The sequence below is a fragment of the Heterodontus francisci genome, chromosome 46 (genome assembly GCF_036365525.1).
Source record: "Heterodontus francisci isolate sHetFra1 chromosome 46, sHetFra1.hap1, whole genome shotgun sequence".
Taxonomy (NCBI): Eukaryota; Metazoa; Chordata; class Chondrichthyes; order Heterodontiformes; family Heterodontidae; genus Heterodontus; species Heterodontus francisci.
Window position 1 is genome coordinate 19555470 of NC_090416.1, and position 23000 is coordinate 19578469.

At 46.5% G+C, this 23000-nt stretch overlaps 1 protein-coding gene across 1 annotated transcript in view; it reads left to right on the forward strand.

Annotated features, from left to right (window-relative positions):
- The window catches only part of khdc4 (KH domain containing 4, pre-mRNA splicing factor), a 66424-nt gene that overhangs the window by 37006 nt on the left and 6418 nt on the right, over positions 1-23000 (forward strand). Inside the window, exons 11-12 of the mRNA XM_068022531.1 lie at positions 1795-1904; positions 8331-8422. Of these exons, the coding sequence (XP_067878632.1) occupies positions 1795-1904; positions 8331-8422 (202 nt within the window). The remainder of the gene's footprint in view (positions 1-1794; positions 1905-8330; positions 8423-23000) is intronic.

The following is a 23000-nucleotide window of genomic DNA, read 5'->3' on the forward strand; positions in this document are numbered from 1 at the left end:
CAGGATTGCGAAAGGCAGCAGAACACATGTGTTTGGGTGCTTTCTGGTTCTCGGTGAATCCTTGCATACCGTCACCAGCAGCACTCGCACTGTGCCTGTACTCCGCTCTGCACCGTGACATTGCCCAGTACAAAAAAAAATTGCTTTTTAGTTTCTTTTCCCACTTACTTTCGATCCCTGACCCCACCGTACCCAACCAGGGTGGCAAGGTCTCATGTGCCACCAGTTGTTGGGTACCAGCTTGGCTCAGTAGGTAGCCCCATTCTAGGACCAGAGTGTATCATTTAGCCCAAAACTCCAGTGCAGCCCTGTGGATGAGCTGTGCTGTCAGAGGGGTTGTGTGCAAGTTGCTGTGTAATTGCCAGTCTGACTGTCTTGGTTGCTTTCATCTGTTGCTGAGGAAGGGATCTCCTCTCAGCCCTATCCTTATGACAGTGAGAGTTTATTTTGTGTGTGTGTTTGTTTTTGCATGTGTGTCTGTGTGCGAGGGAGAGTGTGTGTGTGTTTCTGTCTGTCTGTGTTAGTTTTGATGCAGTAACAGGAAGGCATCTCCCAGCTGCCTTGGACATTTTGCACGTTTAGTGTATCTTGTGGTAAATAGTGAAGATGGAAGTGCGAGTCCTTGCTCGTGTGCCGGCCCAGAGAGCATTGGAAGAGGTGTGTTGTCGAGCATCTCTGGGTGGCTGTTGTAACCAGGTGGGGGGTGGATTACTAGGAGAAGAGAGATTGAGGGTGCATTAGGTGTTAAATGCAGCTGTGGAAAAGAGCCATTGTCATTGGAGAGCCTGGGCATGAGGATTTCAGGCAAGTGATACAAGCCCACCAGATCTAGTCAGTGGACTGGAAACAGAGCAGTGTTCAGCAACACTAAACCTTTTTTCTCAATTTTATATAGCAGGGTTAGATACAGAGTAAAGCTCCCTCTACACTGTCCCATCAAACACTCCCAGGACAGGTACAGCACGGGGTTAGATACAGAGTAAAGCTCCCTCTACACTGTCCCATCAAACACTCCCAGGACAGGTACAGCACGGGGTTAGATACAGAGTAAAGCTCCCTCTACACTGTCCCCATCAAACACTCCCAGGACAGGTACAGCACGGGGTTAGATACCGAGTAAAGCTCCCTCTACACTGTCCCCATCAAACACTCCCAGGACAGGTACAGCACGGGGGTTAGATACAGAGTAAAGCTCCCTCTACACTGTCCACAATTATTCCTTATTGCCACTTAGAGAATAGCCACCCTGTGGCAAATTGGAGTCAGATTTCCAATTCCTGTTGAATTGGGTGGTTTAGTTTTGTGGTCAGTGCACATTTGGAGATTCCTTGACTCAATTTCATGCCTGCCTTTGAAGCCAGGTTTGCAGATCTGTAGCCAGTTGCTGGCATTGTTTAGTATCACTGAAGTATGTGCTATACTCATCAGGCCCAGATGCCCAGGGTTTGTGCCACTGGACTGGCCTGTGTGTTGAAGGATCACTGGGGAAGAGCAGGTGCTGGAAACTGCATTCACTGCAGGCTCTCTTCTATCCCCTGGATTGAACTAATGCCAAGATACAGGGCATGGGTACCAGCCTTTCCAGCAGCCTGTGAATTCTGGAAGGTGGCATGTTTTGTTTTGAGTTTTTGCCTCGTTCCAGTCTAGGAGCGAGTCAGCCCAGTGCAGTCGTGGCGCACCTTTCAATAGACTTAGTGTAGTGAGCATGTGTTCACATCTGCACTCTAGCAACGGGATGCTGTGGTAGGAAGCATTGTTACTGCTGCTAATGCTGCTGCTTTTTTCTGCTCATAGCATGGACCCATTCATATGACTAATTTAGGTACAGGGTCCTCTCAGACCGGAAGAAGTGGAGCTGGTGTGATGTTCGCTGATCCCTGTGGCAGGGAGAAGGAGAGGGACAGGTGGGTGTTTCTGCCTTGTGTTTGTTTTAATTTGGGCTGGCTCCGGGATACATACACTGCCCACAGTGGTTCTCATCCCTACAGAACAGGAAAATGCCAAGTTCCTATCATCTGATTTCAGCCAATGCCTTACTCCCCTCTCATGATCCTGGGCTAGTGTCTCTGCCACTAAGGATGGTTATGCTATGAGAATCACGCAGCTGGTAATTTACACTACACTGTGTCTGTCCTTCAATGCTGACTTCTGCTCAATGACTTGTGTGTGCTGGAGACTGAGGCTGTTTACACTTTCTGCTGTGTGAATGCTTGTTACCATTGAGGGGGCTTTGGAGCTGAGCCCAAACTGATTCTCACCTCCACACTTGCTTTTGATCAGGAGCAGGAACCAAACTAGCTTGTCCTAAAGGCCTGCTCGGATATAAAATTGATACCCAACCCAGGCCGGACCCCGACCGCGTCCGACCCGGGCCGGACCCCGACCGCGTCTGACCCGGGCCCGAGTCCTTTGACTTTTTTTTCCCACACCCGACCTGACTAAATAATAGTAATCAAGTTAATGATATCAAACAGGTTATTGTGCTCTACCTTGTCCAAATGTTGTGATCCTCTGTTCCAGCAGTACGTTTCCCGGCTGAATGTTCAAATTTTGAAGATTATTTCCCTTCCTGAGCAAGGCAGCATCGTGTCCACGTCCAGTCCGACCCGAGCTCGAATGCCAGACCCGACCCGCACCCGACACACGTCATCGGGTCTGGTTGGGTTCGGTTCGGCTAGCCATGCTTTAGCTTGTCCCCTCCAACGCTTGGAGCTCAGCTGGACTCATTTGGAGACTTCTGGACTCAGATTACTTAACTATTCACAGATTGGGATTGGCTCTGTGTCTTCCTTGTTCTGTGAGCTCAATACCACAGATGGAGGTAACTCTGTACAGTGATGTGATCTGATACCCCAGGTGGAGGTAACTCTGTACAGTGATGTGATCTGATACCCCCAGGTGGAGGTAACTCTGTACAGTGATGTGATCTGATACTCCAGGTGGAGGTAACTCTGTTCAGTGTGATCTGATACCCCCAGGTGGAGGTAACTCTGTACAGTGATGTGATCTGATACTCCAGGTGGAGGTAACTCTGTACAGTGATGTGACCTGATACTCCAGGTGGAGGTAACTCTGTTCAGTGTGATCTGATACCCCCAGGTGGAGGTAACTCTGTACAGTGATGTGATCTGATACCCCAGGTGGAGGTAACTCTGTACAGTGATGTGATCTGATACCCCAGGTGGAGGTAACTCTGTTCAGTGTGATCTGATACCCCCAGGTGGAGGTAACTCTGTACAGTGATGTGATCTGATACCCCAGGTGGAGGTAACTCTGTACAGTGTGATCTGATACCCCCAGGTGGAGGTAACTCTGTACAGTGATGTGATCTGATACCCCAGGTGGAGGTAACTCTGTACAGTGATGTGATCTGATACCCCAGGTGGAGGTAACTCTGTACAGTGATGTGATCTGATACCCCAGGTGGAGGTAACTCTGTTCAGTGTGATCTGATACCCCCAGGTGGAGGTAACTCTGTACAGTGATGTGATCTGATACCCCAGGTGGAGGTAACTCTGTACAGTGATGTGATCTGATACCCCCAGGTGGAGGTAACTCTGTACAGTGATGTGACCTGATACCCCAGGTGGAGGTAACTCTGTACAGTGATGTGACCTGATACCCCAGGTGGAGGTAACTCTGTACAGTGATGTGATCTGATACCCCCAGGTGGAGGTAACTCTGTACAGTGATGTGATCTGATACCCCAGGTGGAGGTAACTCTGTACAGTGATGTGATCTGATACCCCCAGGTGGAGGTAACTCTGTACAGTGATGTGACCTGATACCCCAGGTGGAGGTAACTCTGTACAGTGATGTGACCTGATACCCCAGGTGGAGGTAACTCTGTACAGTGATGTGATCTGATACCCCCAGGTGGAGGTAACTCTGTACAGTGATGTGACCTGATACCCCAGGTGGAGGTAACTCTGTACAGTGATGTGACCTGATACCCCAGGTGGAGGTAACTCTGTACAGTGATGTGACCTGATACCCCAGGTGGAGGTAACTCTGTTCAGTGTGATCTGATACCCCCAGGTGGAGGTAACTCTGTACAGTGATGTGATCTGATACCCCAGGTGGAGGTAACTCTGTACAGTGATGTGACCTGATACCCCAGGTGGAGGTAACTCTGTACAGTGATGTGCCCTGATACGCCAGGTGGAGGTAACTCTGTACAGTGATGTGCCCTGATACGCCAGGTGGAGGTAACTCTGTACAGTGATGTGATCTGATACCCCCAGGTGGAGGTAACTCTGTACAGTGATGTGACTTGATACCCCAGGTGGAGGTAACTCTGTACAGTGATGTGACCTGATACCCCAGGTGGAGGTAACTCTGTACAGTGATGTGATCTGATACCACAGGTGGAGGTAACTCTGTACAGTGATGTGATCTGATACCCCAGGTGGAGGTAACTCTGTACAGTGTGATCTGATACCCCAGGTGGAGGTAACTCTGTACAGTGATGTGATCTGATACCCCCAGGTGGAGGTAACTCTGTTCAGTGTGATCTGATACCCCAGGTGGAGGTAACTCTGTTCAGTGTGATCTGATACCCCCAGGTGGAGGTAACTCTGTTCAGTGTGATCTGATACTCCAGGTGGAGGTAACTCTGTTCAGTGTGATCTGATACCCCAGGTGGAGGTAACTCTGTACAGTGATGTGATCTGATACCCCAGGTGGAGGTAACTCTGTACAGTGTGATCTGATACCCCAGGTGGAGGTAACTCTGTACAGTGATGTGATCTGATACCCCAGGTGGAGGTAACTCTGTTCAGTGTGATCTGATACCCCCAGGTGGAGGTAACTCTGTACAGTGATGTGATCTGATACCACAGGTGGAGGTAACTCTGTACAGTGATGTGACCTGATACCCCAGGTGGAGGTAACTCTGTACAGTGATGTGATCTGATACCACAGGTGGAGGTAACTCTGTACAGTGATGTGATCTGATACCACAGGTGGAGGTAACTCTGTACAGTGATGTGATCTGATACCCCAGGTGGAGGTAACTCTGTACAGTGATGTGACCTGATACCCCAGGTGGAGGTAACTCTGTACAGTGATGTGATCTGATACCCCAGGTGGAGGTAACTCTGTACAGTGATGTGATCTGATACCCCAGGTGGAGGTAACTCTGTACAGTGATGTGACCTGATACCCCAGGTGGAGGTAACTCTGTACAGTGATGTGATCTGATACCCCAGGTGGAGGTAACTCTGTACAGTGATGTGATCTGATACCCCAGGTGGAGGTAACTCTGTTCAGTGTGATCTGATACTCCAGGTGGAGGTAACTCTGTACAGTGATGTGATCTGATACCCCAGGTGGAGGTAACTCTGTACAGTGATGTGATCTGATACCCCAGGTGGAGGTAACTCTGTTCAGTGTGATCTGATACCCCCAGGTGGAGGTAACTCTGTACAGTGATGTGACCTGATACCCCAGGTGGAGGTAACTCTGTACAGTGATGTGACCTGATACCCCAGGTGGAGGTAACTCTGTACAGTGATGTGATCTGATACCCCAGGTGGAGGTAACTCTGTACAGTGATGTGACCTGATACCCCAGGTGGAGGTAACTCTGTACAGTGATGTGATCTGATACCCCCAGGTGGAGGTAACTCTGTACAGTGATGTGATCTGATACCCCAGGTGGAGGTAACTCTGTACAGTGATGTGATCTGATACCCCAGGTGGAGGTAACTCTGTACAGTGATGTGATCTGATACCCCAGGTGGAGGTAACTCTGTTCAGTGTGATCTGATACCCCAGGTGGAGGTAACTCTGTACAGTGATGTGATCTGATACTCCAGGTGGAGGTAACTCTGTACAGTGTGATCTGATACCCCAGGTGGAGGTAACTCTGTACAGTGATGTGATCTGATACTCCAGGTGGAGGTAACTCTGTACAGTGATGTGATCTGATACCCCCAGGTGGAGGTAACTCTGTACAGTGATGTGACCTGATACCCCAGGTGGAGGTAACTCTGTACAGTGATGTGATCTGATACCCCAGGTGGAGGTAACTCTGTTCAGTGTGATCTGATACCCCAGGTGGAGGTAACTCTGTACAGTGATGTGATCTGATACTCCAGGTGGAGGTAACTCTGTACAGTGATGTGATCTGATACCCCAGGTGGAGGTAACTCTGTTCAGTGTGATCTGATACTCCAGGTGGAGGTAACTCTGTACAGTGATGTGATCTGATACTCCAGGTGGAGTTAACTCTGTACAGTGATGTGACCTGATACCCCAGGTGGAGGTAACTCTGTACAGTGATGTGATCTGATACTCCAGGTGGAGGTAACTCTGTACAGTGATGTGATCTGATACCACAGGTGGAGGTAACTCTGTACAATGATGTGATCTGATACCCCAGGTGGAGGTAACTCTGTTCAGTGTGATCTGATACTCCAGGTGGAGGTAACTCTGTACAGTGATGTGATCTGATACCCCAGGTGGAGGTAACTCTGTTCAGTGTGATCTGATACTCCAGGTGGAGGTAACTCTGTACAGTGATGTGACCTGATACTCCAGGTGGAGGTAACTCTGTACAGTGATGTGACCTGATACCCCAGGTGGAGGTAACTCTGTACAGTGATGTGATCTGATACCACAGGTGGAGGTAACTCTGTACAGTGATGTGACCTGATACCCCAGGTGGAGGTAACTCTGTACAGTGATGTGATCTGATACCCCCAGGTGGAGGTAACTCTGTACAGTGATGTGATCTGATACCCCAGGTGGAGGTAACTCTGTACAGTGATGTGACCTGATACTCCAGGTGGAGGTAACTCTGTACAGTGTGATCTGATACCCCAGGTGGAGGTAACTCTGTACAGTGATGTGATCTGATACCCCAGGTGGAGGTAACTCTGTTCAGTGTGATCTGATACTCCAGGTGGAGGTAACTCTGTACAGTGATGTGACCTGATACTCCAGGTGGAGGTAACTCTGTACAGTGATGTGACCTGATACCCCAGGTGGAGGTAACTCTGTACAGTGATGTGATCTGATACCACAGGTGGAGGTAACTCTGTACAGTGATGTGATCTGATACCCCAGGTGGAGGTAACTCTGTACAGTGATGTGACCTGATACCACAGGTGGAGGTAACTCTGTACAGTGATGTGACCTGATACCCCAGGTGGAGGTAACTCTGTACAGTGATGTGACCTGATACCCCAGGTGGAGGTAACTCTGTACAGTGATGTGACCTGATACCCCAGGTGGAGGTAACTCTGTACAGTGATGTGATCTGATACTCCAGGTGGAGGTAACTCTGTACAGTGATGTGATCTGATACCCCAGGTGGAGGTAACTCTGTACAGTGATGTGATCTGATACCCCAGGTGGAGGTAACTCTGTACAGTGATGTGACCTGATACCCCAGGTGGAGGTAACTCTGTACAGTGATGTGATCTGATACCCCAGGTGGAGGTAACTCTGTACAGTGTGATCTGATACCCCAGGTGGAGGTAACTCTGTACAGTGATGTGACTTGATACCCCAGGTGGAGGTAACTCTGTACAGTGATGTGATCTGATACTCCAGGTGGAGGTAACTCTGTACAGTGATGTGACTTGATACCCCCAGGTGGAGGTAACTCTGTACAGTGATGTGACTTGATACCCCAGGTGGAGTTAACTCTGTACAGTGATGTGACCTGATACCCCAGGTGGAGGTAACTCTGTACAGTGATGTGATCTGATACCCCAGGTGGAGGTAACTCTGTACAGTGATGTGACCTGATACCCCAGGTGGAGGTAACTCTGTACAGTGATGTGATCTGATACTCCAGGTGGAGGTAACTCTGTACAGTGATGTGACCTGATACCCCCAGGTGGAGGTAACTCTGTACAGTGATGTGATCTGATACCCCAGGTGGAGGTAACTCTGTTCAGTGTGATCTGATACTCCAGGTGGAGGTAACTCTGTACAGTGATGTGACCTGATACTCCAGGTGGAGGTAACTCTGTACAGTGATGTGATCTGATACCCCAGGTGGAGGTAACTCTGTACAGTGATGTGACTTGGAGCTTCCTGTTCTGTAAGTGCTGCACCTAAAGTGATTAGTGAATTCACATAATGGTGAGTTGATTTGGAGAACCCTAAGGTCACTGAGGGAAGCCACCAGGAATAGCTTTAGTGGATAGTCTGTGCTTGCATTTCCATTGTCATGTGTATGTGGATTTGTCATTTTCATTTTGTGACAGTGAATATTTTGTATTCAATCACCACTTGTGAACTACTTCTGTGACTCTTTTACTGCACCAAGTAGAAGATTGGACTTTGCTAACCAGGTCACTGCTCTGTCCCAACCAGGCGTCTGATGCCCCCACCACCGCGACTTCTGAATGAAGGATTCGTGCAACCAGAAGACCTCAGGGGAATATACAGACCTCCAGCATCTCTGGGTGAGTGAACTGTAGTTTCTGGGGATTTCTGTTATCAAAGCAGCAGTTTCCCTACAGTGGCAGAGTTACTTGGGAGAAACTCTTGAAGTCTGGCTTTCCCTGTGGTTGGAACCCTACATCCATCTTTCAACCACAGCAGGAGTTTATGCATTTAAATGTGGATGTTGTGTCCCTGAAGGATTAGTGGGGAAAGACTCTGTCAGTCTGGTTGGTCTAACAGAGTCTCACTGACCAGCTGTGTGGTGTAAGGCTAAGATTCTCTGACCAGGAACATAGGAACCGAAGGAGGCCATTCAGCCCCTTGACCCTTTCCACCATGCAATGAGTTCATGGCTGACCTGCGACCTAACTCCGTATCCTATAATACCTTTGGGTTCCAAAAATATATCATTCTCATTTAAAATTAACCAGTGAGCATCAATTGACATTTGCAGAAGAGAATACCACCTTTTGTGTGAAGAAGTGTTTCCTAATTTCACTCCTAGCAGATTAGAGAATTAAATGCTCCAAGAGTGATGTGGGAAAAAGGGGTTTCGATTCATGGGGCACTGGCACCAGTACTGAGGAAAGAGAGCTGTTCTGTTGGGATGGGCTCTACTTAAACCGGGCTGGACCTGGAGTCCTGTTGAATTGTATAACTAGAGTTGTGGATAGAGCTTTAAACGAACCGGAGGAGGGAGGATTTGGATGAAAAGAGATTTAGAAATCCAAAGAGAAAAATCGAGGCAATAGAACAGTTCAGACAAGCAGAGTGAGACGGGAAGGGGAGTGTTTAGCAATAATTGTGCATCAGTGAGTAAGGTCCATGCAAGGATTAGCAGTAAAGAAAATTGAAATTAAAGGTTCTTTATCTGAATGCATAAAGCATCCGCAATACGGTAGATGAACTAGTGGCACAAATAGAAATAAATGATTTAGATCTAATCACCATTACAGAGAGATGGTTACAAGGTGACCAAGGTTGGGGAATAAATATTCCAGGGTATGCAATATTTTGAAAAGACAGACAGAATGAAAAGGAGGAGGGCTAGCTCTAATATTAAAGGATGACATAAGGACAGTAGTGAGAAAGGATTTTGGCTCAGAAGATCAGGAAGTAGAATCAGTATGGGTGGAGATTAGGAATAGCAAGGGTCAGAAAACGTTGAAGTTTGTGGTTTATAGGCCCCCTAACAGTAGATGTACTATTGGACAGAGCATTAAACAAGAAATTATTGCAGCTTAATAAAGGCAATGTAATAATTGTGGGGGACTTCAATCTTCATATAGACTGGGCCAATCAAATTGGCAAGGGTGGTCTAGAAGATGAGGTTGTAGAATTGGAGCAATACATTGTGGAAGCAACTCGGGATAAAGCTAGTTTAGATCTAGTATTGTGTAATTAGGCAGGATTAATCTCAATAAAAGATCCACTGGAAAGTAGTGATCATTATATAGTTGAATTCCATGTTAAGTTTGAAAGCGGCATACTCCAGTTGCAAACAAGAATCTTAAACTTAAACAAAGCCAATTACACAGGTTTGAGGGTTTGAGGTTAATTGGGTAAGTAGACTAAAAGGTCTGGCTGTAAATAAACAGTGGGAAACATTTAAAGAAACAATCCAAAATGTTCAACATCAGTACATTCCATTGAAAAACAAAAACTCAGCAAGAAAGATCCATCAGTGGTTTACTCAGGAAGTTAAGGATAGTATTGGATTAAAAGAAGAGGCTAATAATGTTGCAACGAATAGTAGCAAGTCTGAGGATTTGGATTGTTTTAGAAACCAGTAAAAGAGTCACCAATATTTGATAAAAGGGGAAAAAATAGAATACAAGAATAAACTAGGAATATTAAAACCGATTGTAAGAACTTCTACAAGTAATATATAAAAAGGAAGAGAGTAGCTAAAGTAAACATTGGTCCCTTAGAAGTAGAGACGGGAGAAATTATTATGGGGAATGAGAAATGGCAGAGACATTGAACAAATATTTTGTGCCTGTCTTCACAATAGAAGACACAAGTTGCATACCAGAAATAGAGGGTAACCTAGGGGCTAAAAAGTGAGGAAATTAAGATAATATCAGTGGAGAAAAAGTATTGGAGAAACTTAAGGGACTAAAATCGGGCAAATCCCCAATACCTGATGGCCCACATCCTAGGATTCTAAAAGAGATTGCTGTAGAGATGGTGGATGTGCTGGCTATGCTTTTCCAAGATTACCTGGATTTTGGGACGGTCCCAGAAGATTGGAAGTTAGCAAATATAACACCGCTATTCAAGAAAGGAGATAGAGAGAGAAAACGGGGAGCTACAGGCCAGTTAGCCTGACGTCAGTCGTCAGGAAAGTGCTGGAATCTATTATTAAGGAAGTATTAACAATGTACTTAGAAAATCATAGTATGATTAATATATTAATGAATGAGCAATGTACCTGAAATGAATTTCTGTATGGACAATACATTGAAGTTGAATTGATCAGGCAAAGTCAACATTGTTTTACAAAAGGAAAATAGTGTTTGACAAATTCATTTTTTGAGGATGTAACTAGTAGAGTAGATAAGGAGGAACCAGTAGATGTTGTATACTTGGATTTCTAAAAGGCATTTGATAAGGTGCCACACAAAATGGCTCAAGGAGTTAGGGGTGATATATTAGCATGGAGAGAGCATTGGTTAACAGACAGGAATCAAAGAGTAGGCATAAATGGGCATTTTTAAGTTGGCAGGCAGTGACTAGTGGAGTGCCACAAGGGTCAGTGGTGGGGGCTCAGCTAATTACAATCAATATTAATGACTTAAATGAAGAGTCAGAGAATAATGTATCTAAGTTTGCTGATCCAAAGATAGGTAGAAATGCAAGCTGTGAGGAGGAAACCGAGACGCTGCAGAGAGATTATAGACAGGTGACTGGGCAACAAGGTGTCAGATGGAGTATAATGTAAGGAATGTGAGTTATTCACTTTGGTGGTAAGAATACAAACGCAGAATAGTTTTTAAAAGGTGTGAAACTTGTAAATGTTGATGTTCAGAGAGACTTGGGTGTGCTTGTACATGGAACAGAAAGTTAGCAAGCAATTAAGGCAAATGGCATTTTTGTCTTTATTGCAAGGGGATTGGAGTACAAGAATAAAGAAAACTTGCTAAAATTGTACAGGGCTTTGGTGAGACCACACCTGAAATACTGTGTGCAATTTTGGTCTCCATGTTTAAGGATGGATATCCTTGCATTGGAGGCAGTACAGTGAAGGTTCACTAGATTGGTCCCTGGGATGAGAGGATTGTCCTATAATGAGAGACTGAGTAAATTGGGTCTATATTCTCTGGAGTTTAGAAGAATGAGAGACAATCTCATTGCAACTTACAAGACTCTGAAGGGGTTGGATAAGGTCGACACTGAGAGGTTGTTTCCACTGGCTGGGGAATCTAGAACAGGGGGGCACAGTTCCAGGATAAGGGCCGATCATTTAGGACTGAGATAAGAAATTTCTTCACTCAAAGGGTTGTGCATCTTGGAAATTCTCTACCCTACAGGGTTGTGAATGTATTTAAGGCTGAGATAGACAGATTTTTGGTCTCTCGGAATCAAGGGATATGGGGAGCGGGTGGGAAAGTGGATTTGAAGCAGATGATCAGCCATGATCGGGCAGTCTGGTCATTTCCTGCTCCTATTTCTTATGTTCTTATGTCCTGAAAGATCGGGCTGTAAGTTTTAGACTGTGCCCTCCAGTCCTGGACTGTTCAGCCAGTGGAAATAGTTTCCCTGTTACCTAACCTATCTGTTCCCGATAATATCTTGAAAACTTAGATCAAATCTCCCCTTAACCTTCTAAATTCTAGGGATTACAGCCCTTGTTTGTGTAATTTCTCCTCGTAATTTAACCCTTGGAGTCCAGATATCATTCTGGTGAATCTTTGCTGTACTCTCTCCAAGGCCAATATGTCCTTTGTAAGGTATAGTGCCCAGAACTGCCTACAGTAACTCTAGATGTGGTTGAAGCAGGGCTTTTGTGGTTGAAGGATGACTTCTAACCCCTTGTCATAGAGTCATAACAGCACAGAAGGAGGCCATTTGGCCCATTGAGTCCATGCCGGCTCTCTGTAGAGCAATCCAACAGTCTTACTCCCCGACTCTATCCCCATAGCCCTGCAAGTTGACTTCCCTCAAGTGCCCATCCAATTTCCTTTAAAATCATTCATCGTCTCTGCTTCCACCATTCTCGTGGACAACAAGTTTCAGATCATTGCTATTCGTGTGTAAAACAAGTTTTTCCTCACATTCCCCCTGCCCCCCCACCCCCACCCCCGCATCGCTTGCCCAAAGCCTTAAATCTGTGTCCCCTAGTCTTTGTACCATCAGCTAATGGGAGCAGCTTTCCTGTTCTACTCTATCCAAACCTATCAATCTTGTACATTTCTATCAAATTTCCCCTCAATCTACTATGTTTCAAGAAGAACAGCCCCAGATTCTCCAACCTAACCTTGTATCCCTGGTAAATCTCCTCTCAAGGAGCCTCATATCCTTCCTAAAGTGTGGTGACCAGAACTGGACGCAATACTCCAGTTGTGACAGAACATAAGAAATAGGAGCAGGAACTTTATAAAAGTTCAGCATTACTTCCCTGCTTTTATACTCAATACCTCTATTTATGAAGCCCAAGATCCCATATGCTTTACTAACCACTTTCTCAATATGTCCTGTCACCTTCAAAGATCTATGCACATGCACCCCCAGGTCCCTCTGTCCCTGCACACACACTTTAGATCTGTACCATTAAGTCTATATTGCCTCTCCCTATTCCTTTTGCCAAAATGCATCACCTCAAATTTCTCTATTAAATTCCAACTGCCACTGTCTGCCCATTCTGCCAGTCTATCTATGTCCTGTTGCAGTTAATTGGTATCACTGTCTGCCCATTCTGCCAGTCTATCTATGTCCTGTTGCAGTTAATTGGTATCACTGTCTGCCCATTCTGCCAGTCTATCTATGTCCTGTTGCAGTTAATTGGTATCACTGTCTGCCCATTCTGCCAGTCTATCTATGTCCTGTTGCAGTTAATTGGTATCACTGTCTGCCCATTCTGCCAGTCTATCTATGTCCTGTTGCAGTTAATTGGTATCACTGTCTGCCCATTCTGCCAGTCTATCTATGTCCCGTTACAGTTGATTGGTATCACTGTCTGCCCATTCTGCCAGTCTATCTATGTCCTGTTGCAGTTAATTGGTATCACTGTCTGCCCATTCTGCCAGTCTATCTATGTCCTGTTGCAGTTAATTGGTATCGCTGTCTGCCCATTCTGCCAGTCTATCTATGTCCCGTTACAGTTGATTGGTATCACTGTCTGCCCATTCTGCCAGTCTATCTATGTCTTGTTGCAGTTGATTGGTATCACTGTCTGCCCATTCTGCCAGTCTATCTATGTCCCGTTACAGTTGATTGGTATCACTGTCTGCCCATTCTGCCAGTCTATCTATGTCCCGTTACAGTTGATTGGTATCACTGTCTGCCCATTCTGCCAGTCTATCTATGTCTTGTTGCAGTTGATTGGTATCACTGTCTGCCCATTCTGCCAGTCTATCTATGTCCCGTTACAGTTGATTGGTATCACTGTCTGCCCATTCTGCCAGTCTATCCATGTCCTGATGCAGTTGATTGGTATCACTGTCTGCCCATTCTGCCAGTCTATCTATGTCCTGTTGCAGTTGATTGGTATCACTGTCTGCCCATTCTGCCAGTCTATCTATGTCTTGTTGCAGTTGATTGGTATCACTGTCTGCCCATTCTGCCAGTCTATCTATGTCCTGTTGCAGTTGATTGGTATCACTGTCTGCCCATTCTGCCAGTCTATCTATGTCTTGTTGCAGTTAATTGGTATCACTGTCTGCCCATTCTGCCAGTCTGTCTATGTCCTGATGCAGTTGATTGGTATCGCTGTCTGCCCATTCTGCCAGTCTATCTATGTCCTGTTGCAGTTGATTGGTATCACTGTCTGCCCATTCTGCCAGTCTATCTATGTCTTGTTGCAGTTGATTGGTATCACTGTCTGCCCATTCTGCCAGTCTATTTATGTCCTGTTGCAGTTAATTGGTATCACTGTCTGCCCATTCTGCCAGTCTATCTATGTCCTGTTGCAGTTGATTGGTATCACTGTCTGCCCATTCTGCCAGTCTATCTATGTCTTGTTGCAGTTAATTGGTATCACTGTCTGCCCATTCTGCCAGTCTGTCTATGTCCTGATGCAGTTGATTGGTATCACTGTCTGCCACATCTCCAAGTTTGGTGTCATCTGCAAATTTTGGGATTCTGCTCTGTATTTCAATGTCTGTTATTTATATGTATCAAAAAAGCATTGGTCCTAGCACTGACCCTTGGGGAACACCACTGTCTTATCTTCCTACAGTCTGAAAAGCAAACATTTACTACGACTTGCTGTTTTCCGTCCTTAAGCCAGTTTTTTTTTGTCCAATTGGATACTGATTCACCTATTCCATGAGCCTCAATTTTATGTGGTACTTTGTCAAAGGCTTCTTACAATCCATATGGACATTTCCCCTCATGAACCTTCTCTGTTACTTCATCCACGTGCCTGTTGATTTTTTTCTCTGCTTATTGTTTCTAAAACTTTACCCACCACTGATAATGACTGGCCTGTAGTTACTAGGAATGTCCTTACACCTTTTCCTGAATAAAGGTTTCACATTTGCTACTCTCCAGTCCTCTGGCACGACCCCATACCTAAGGAAGATTGGAAGCTGATGGCAAGCCCTGTGCTATCTCCACTCCAACTTCCTTTTGCAACCTAGGATGCAAGCCATCTGGACCAGGCGACTTATCCACTCCAAGCATAGCCAGCCTTTCCAGTGCATCCTTCCTATGAATTTTCACCCCATCCATTTCCTCTACCATCTCTGCTTCTACTGATATTTTGTCAGCATCCTCTTCCTTATTAAACACTGATTTAAAATGTACTCATTAATTATTCTCCTCTTGGCCTGTGCCTCTAGGCATATTTCACCCTCTTTGTTCCTAATATGCCTCAACCCACCTCTTACAACCTGCTTACTGTTTACATGCCGGTAGAAGATTTTTGGCTTCCCTTTTATGTTAACTGCCTTTCTATTCTCATATTTTATTTAATTTATTTATTTTATTTATTTAGAGATACAGCACTGAAACAGGCCCTTCGGCCCACCGAGTCTGTGCCGACCAACAACCACCCATTTATACTAATCCTACATTAATCCCATATTCCCTACCACATCCACACCATTCTTCTACCACCTACCTATACTAGGGGTAATTTACAATGGCCAATTTACCTATCAACCTGCGAGTCTTTGACGGTGGGAGGAAACCGGAGCACCCGGCGGAAACCCACGTGGTCACAGGGAGAACTTGCAAACTCCGCACCGGCAGTACCCAGAATCGAACCCGGGTCCCTGGAGCTGTGAGGCTGCGGTGCTAACCATTGCACCACTGTGCTGCCCTCTAATTAGCCTGGTTCTCACTTCTAGCTCTCTAGTCATAAGGGTCAGCATTCCATTAGCCTTGTAGATTATTTTTTGTCTGTTCATGACATTATAATGGTCTGTGTACCTGGGCCCCCAAGTCTCTTTGGATTTCCTCTATTTCTAACTTTTTACCATTTAGAAGGTACTCTATTTTAACCTTTATAGGTCCAAAGTGGACGACCTCACATTTTCCTTCACTGAAATCCATTTACCACAGTTTTGCCAATTTAACTAATCTATTAATATATCTTTGTAATTTTATGTTTCCATATACACTGCTACCTGTCATTGTGTCATGGACAAATTTGGATATGTGGCTTTCTTTCCCATCATCTCAGTTGTTAATAAATACTGTGAATAGTTGAGGCTCCAACAGATCCTTGTGGAACCCCACTAGTCACATCCTGCCGAATCAGCCACTTTCCTAATCAGATCAATAATTTACCTTCAATTCCAAGAGCTTCACCTTTAACTAACAGTCTCTTAGCAGAGACTTTATCACATGTCTTCTGAAAATCCAAATAACATCCAGAGACATTGCCCTGTTCACAACTTTAGTCACCTCTTCAAAATAATTCTAGCAGGTTCATCAGATATGAGCAGCTCCGTACTGGGTCACTGTCTGTATAACACCGAGTCCCACTGAGCAGCTCCGTACCGGGTCACTGTATAACACCGAGTCCCACTGAGCAGCTCCGTACTGGGTCACTGTCTGTATAACACCGAGTCCCACTGAGCAGCTCCGTACTGGGTCACTCTGTATAACACCGAGTCCCACTGAGCAGCTCCGTACTGGGTCACTCTGTATAACACCGAGTCCCCCTGAGCAGCTCCGTACTGGGTTAGTTGCTCTCTGCTGCAGCGGTTGTGCTGCTACTATTGGCTTCGGTGTAGAGATTTTTTGTGGCAAAGTTTTAATCCTTTGTATAAGTTACCCTTACAATTTGTGACTGGGGAATGTGGGACTGATCCCAGTGCTAGTGTTGGGAATGTCCGAGCGATTCCAGAGTTAGTGCTGGGGAATGTGGGACTGATCCTAGTGTTAGTGTAGGAATGTGGGACTGATCCCAGTATTAGTGTTGGGAATGTGGGAGTGATTCCAGTGTTATTGGGAATGTGGGAGCGATTCCAATGTTAGTGCTGGGGAATGTGGGACTGATCCCAGTGTTATTGTTAGGAATGTGGGACTGATCACAGTGTTAGTGCTGGGGAATGTGGGACTGATCCCAGTGTTATTGTTGGGAATGTGGGAGTGATTCCAGTGTTATTGGGAATGTGGGAGCAATTCTAGTGTTAGTGCTGGGGAATGTGGGACTGATCCCAGTGTTAGTGCTGGGGAATGTGGGACTGATCCCAGTGTTATTGTTAGGAATGTGGGACTGATCACAGTGTTAGTGCTGGGGAATGTGGGACTGATCCCAGTGTTATTGTTAGGAATGTGGGACTGATCACAGTGTTATTGTTAGGAATGTGGGACTGATCCCAGTGTTATTGTTAGGAATGTGGGAGCAATTCTAGTGTTAGTGCTGGGGAATGTGGGACTGATCCCAGTGTTATTGTTAGGAATGTGGGAGTGATTCCAGTGTTATTGGGAATGTGGGAGCAATTCTAGTGTTAGTGCTGGGGAATGTGGGACTGATCCCAGTGTTATTGTTAGGAATGTGGGACTGATCACAGTGTTATTGTTAGGAATGTGGGACTGATCCCAGTGTTATTGTTAGGAATGTGGGAGCAATTCTAGTGTTAGTGCTGGGGAATGTGGGACTGATCCCAGTGTTATTGTTAGGAATGTGGGAGTGATTCCAGTGTTATTGGGAATGTGGGAGCAATTCTAGTGTTAGTGCTGGGGAATGTGGGACTGATCTCAGTGTCAGTGTTAGGGAATGTGGGACTGATCCCAGTGTCAGTGCTGGGGAATGTGGGACTGATCCCAGTGTTATTGTTAGGAATGTGGGAGCAATTCTAGTGTTAGTGCTGGGGAATGTGGGACTGATCCCAGTGTTATTGTTAGGAATGTGGGAGTGATTCCAGTGTTATTGGGAATGTGGGAGCAATTCTAGTGTTAGTGCTGGGGAATGTGGGACTGATCTCAGTGTCAGTGTTAGGGAATGTGGGACTGATCCCAGTGTCAGTGCTGGGGAATGTGGGACTGATCCCAGTGTTATTGTTAGGAATGTGGGACTGATCCCAGTGTTATTGTTAGGAATGTGGGAGTGATTCCAGTGTTAGTGCTGGGGAATGTGGGACTGATCCCAGTGTTATTGTTAGGAATGTGGGAGTGATTCCAGTGTTAGTGCTGGGGAATGTGGGACTGATCCCAGTGTTATTGTTAGGAATGTGGGAGTGATTCCAGTGTTAGTGCTGGGGAATGTGGGACTGATCCCAGTGTTATTGTTAGGAATGTGGGACTGATCCCAGTGTTATTGTTAGGAATGTGGGAGTGATTCCAGTGTTAGTGCTGGGGAATGTGGGACTGATCTCAGTGTCAGTGTTGGGGAATGTGGGACTGATCCCAGTGTTATTGTTAGGAATGTGGGAGTGATTCCAGTGTTAGTGTTAGGGAATGTGGGGCTGATCCCAGTGTCAGTGTTGGGGAATGTGGAGCTGATCCCAGTGTCAGTGTTGGGGAATGTGGGACTGATCCCAGTGTTATTGTTAGGAATGTGGGACTGATCTCAGTGTCAGTGTTAGGGAATGTGGGGCTGATCCCAGTGTCAGTGTTGGTGAATGTGGGACTGATCCCAGTGTTATTGTTAGGAATGTGGGACTGATCCCAGTGTTATTGTTAGGAATGTGGGAGTGATTCCAGTGTTAGTGCTGGGGAATGTGGGACTGATCTCAGTGTCAGTGTTGGGGAATGTGGAGCTGATCCCAGTGTCAGTGCTGGGGAATGTGGGACTGATCCCAGTGTTATTGTTAGGAATGTGGGAGTGATTCCAGTGTTAGTGTTAGGGAATGTGGGGCTGATCCCAGTGTCAGTGTTGGGGAATGTGGGACTGATCCCAGTGTTATTGTTAGGAATGTGGGAGTGATTCCAGTGTTAGTGTTAGGGAATGTGGGGCTGATCCCAGTGTCAGTGTTGGGGAATGTGGAGCTGATCCCAGTGTCAGTGTTGGGGAATGTGGGACTGATCTCAGTGTCAGTGTTGGGGAATGTGGAGCTGATCCCAGTGTCAGTGTTGGGGAATGTGGAGCTGATCCCAGTGTCAGTGTTGGGGAATGTGGGAGTGATTCCAGTGTTAGTGTTAGGGAATGTGGGGCTGATCCCAGTGTCAGTGTTGGGGAATGTGGAGCTGATCCCAGTGTCAGTGTTGGGGAATGTGGGACTGATCTCAGTGTCAGTGTTGGGGAATGTGGGACTGATCCCAGTGTTATTGTTAGGAATGTGGGACTGATCTCAGTGTCAGTGTTAGGGAATGTGGGGCTGATCCCAGTGTCAGTGTTGGTGAATGTGGGACTGATCCCAGTGTTATTGTTAGGAATGTGGGACTGATCCCAGTGTTATTGTTAGGAATGTGGGAGTGATTCCAGTGTTAGTGCTGGGGAATGTGGGACTGATCTCAGTGTCAGTGTTGGGGAATGTGGGACTGATCCCAGTGTTATTGTTAGGAATGTGGGACTGATCCCAGTGTTATTGTTAGGAATGTGGGACTGATCCCAGTGTTATTGTTAGGAATGTGGGAGTGATTCCAGTGTTAGTGCTGGGGAATGTGGGACTGATCTCAGTGTCAGTGTTGGGGAATGTGGGACTGATCCCAGTGTCAGTGTTGGTGAATGTGGGACTGATCCCAGTGTTATTGTTAGGAATGTGGGACTGATCCCAGTGTTATTGTTAGGAATGTGGGACTGATCTCAGTGTTATTGTTAGGAATGTGGGACTGATCTCAGTGTCAGTGTTAGGGAATGTGGGGCTGATCCCAGTGTCAGTGTTGGTGAATGTGGGACTGATCCCAGTGTTATTGTTAGGAATGTGGGACTGATCCCAGTGTTATTGTTAGGAATGTGGGAGTGATTCCAGTGTTAGTGCTGGGGAATGTGGGACTGATCTCAGTGTCAGTGTTGGGGAATGTGGAGCTGATCCCAGTGTCAGTGTTGGGGAATGTGGGACTGATCCCAGTGTTATTGTTAGGAATGTGGGACTGATCCCAGTGTTATTGTTAGGAATGTGGGACTGATCTCAGTGTTATTGTTAGGAATGTGGGACTGATCTCAGTGTCAGTGTTAGGGAATGTGGGGCTGATCCCAGTGTCAGTGTTGGTGAATGTGGGACTGATCCCAGTGTTATTGTTAGGAATGTGGGACTGATCCCAGTGTTATTGTTAGGAATGTGGGAGTGATTCCAGTGTTAGTGCTGGGGAATGTGGGACTGATCTCAGTGTCAGTGTTGGGGAATGTGGAGCTGATCCCAGTGTCAGTGTTGGGGAATGTGGGACTGATCCCAGTGTTATTGTTAGGAATGTGGGACTGATCCCAGTGTTATTGTTAGGAATGTGGGAGTGATTCCAGTGTTAGTGCTGGGGAATGTGGAGCTGATCCCAGTGTCAGTGTTGGGGAATGTGGGACTGATTCCAGTGTCCGTGTTGGGGAATGTGGGAGTGATTCCAGTGTCAGTGTTAGGAATGTGGGGGTGATTCCAGTGTCAGTGTTGGGGAATGTGGGACTGATTCCAGTGTCCGTGTTGGGGAATGTGGGAGTGATTCCAGTGTCAGTGTTAGGAATGTGGGGGTGATTCCAGTGTCAGTGTTGGGGAATGTGGGACTGATCTCAGTGTCAGTGCTGGGGAATGTGGGGCTGATCCCAGTGTCAGTGCTGGGGAATGTGGGACTGATCCCAGTGTTATTGTTAGGAATGTGGGAGTGATTCCAGTGTCAGTGTCAGTGTTGGGGAATGTGGGAGTGATTCCAGTGTTAGTGTTGGGGAATGTGGGAGTGATTCCAGTGTTAGTGTTAGGAATGTGGGAGTGATTCCAGTGTTAGTGTTAGGAATGTGGGAGTGATTCCAGTGTTAGTGTTAGGAATGTGGGAGTGATTCCAGTGTTAGTGTTAGGACTGTGGGAGTGATTCCAGTGTCAGTGTTGAGGAATGTGGGGGTGATTCCAGTGTCAGTGTTGGGGAATGTGGGAGTGATTCCAGTGTTAGTGTTAGGAATGTGGGAGTGATTCCAGTGTTAGTGTTAGGAATGTGGGAGTGATTCCAGTGTCAGTGTTGGGGAATGTGGGAGTGATTCCAGTGTCAGTGTTAGGGAACGTGGGGGTGATTCCAGTGTCAGTGTTGGGGAATGTGGGAGTGATTCCAGTGTCAGTGTTAGGGAATGTGGGGGTGATTCCAGTGTCAGTGTTGGGGAATGTGGGGCTGATCCCAGTGTCAGTGCTGGGGAATGTGGGACTGATCCCAGTGTTATTGTTAGGAATGTGGGAGTGATTCCAGTGTCAGTGTCAGTGTTGGGGAATGTGGGAGTGATTCCAGTGTTAGTGTTGGGGAATGTGGGAGTGATTCCAGTGTTAGTGTTAGGAATGTGGGAGTGATTCCAGTGTTAGTGTTAGGAATGTGGGAGTGATTCCAGTGTTAGTGTTAGGACTGTGGGAGTGATTCCAGTGTCAGTGTTGAGGAATGTGGGGGTGATTCCAGTGTCAGTGTTGGGGAATGTGGGAGTGATTCCAGTGTCAGTGTTAGGGAATGTGGGAGTGATTCCAGTGTTAGTGTTAGGAATGTGGGAGTGATTCCAGTGTTAGTGTTAGGAATGTGGGAGTGATTCCAGTGTTAGTGTTAGGAATGTGGGAGTGATTCCAGTGTCAGTGTTGGGGAATGTGGGAGTGATTCCAGTGTCAGTGTTAGGGAATGTGGGGGTGATTCCAGTGTCAGTGTTGGGGAATGTGGGAGTGATTCCAGTGTTAGTGTTAGGAATGTGGGAGTGATTCCAGTGTTAGTGTTAGGAATGTGGGAGTGATTCCAGTGTCAGTGTTGGGGAATGTGGGAGTGATTCCAGTGTTAGTGTTAGGAATGTGGGAGTGATTCCAGTGTCAGTGTTGGGGAATGTGGGAGTGATTCCAGTGTTATTGTTAGGAATGTGGGACTGATCCCAGTGTCAGTGTTGGGGAATGTGGGAGTGATTCCAGTGTTATTGTTAGGAATGTGGGAGTGATTCCAGTGTCAGTGTTGGGGAATGTGGGAGTGATTCCAGTGTTATTGTGGGGAATGTGGGAGTGATTCCAGTGTTATTGTTAGGAATGTGGGAGTGATTCCAGTGTCAGTGTTGGGGAATGTGGGAGTAATTCCAGTGTTAGTGTTAGGAATGTGGGAGTGATTCCAGTGTTAGTGTTGGGGAATGTGGGAGTGATTCCAGTGTTATTGTTAGGAATGTGGGAGTGATTCCAGTGTCAGTGTTGGGGAATGTGGGAGTGATTCCAGTGTCAGTGTTAGGGAATGTGGGGGTGATTCCAGTGTCAGTGTTGGGGAATGTGGGAGTGATTCCAGTGTCAGTGTTAGGGAATGTGGGGGTGATTCCAGTGTCAGTGTTGGGGAATGTGGGAGTGATCCCAGTGTCAGTGTTGGGGAATGTGGGACTGATCCCAGTGTCAGTGTTGGGGAATGTGGGACTGATCCCAGTGTCAGTGCTGGGGAATGTGGGACTGATCCCAGTGTTATTGTTAGGAATGTGGGAGTGATTCCAGTGTCAGTGTTGGGGAATGTGGGAGTGATTCCAGTGTCAGTGTTGGGGAATGTGGGAGTGATCCCAGTGTCAGTGTTGGGGAATGTGGGGCTGATCCCAGTGTCAGTGTTGGGGAATGTGGGACTGATCCCAGTGTCAGTGTTGGGGAATGTGGGACTGATCCCAGTGTCAGTGCTGGGGAATGTGGGACTGATCCCAGTGTTATTGTTAGGAATGTGGGAGTGATTCCAGTGTCAGTGTTGGGGAATGTGGGAGTGATTCCAGTGTCAGTGTTGGGGAATGTGGGAGTGATTCCAGTGTCAGTGTTGGGGATTGTGGGAGTGAATCCAGTGTCAGTGTTGGGGAATGTGGGAGTGATTCCAGTGTCAGTGTTAGGAATGTGGGGGTGATTCCAGTGTCAGTGTTGGGGAACGTGGGAG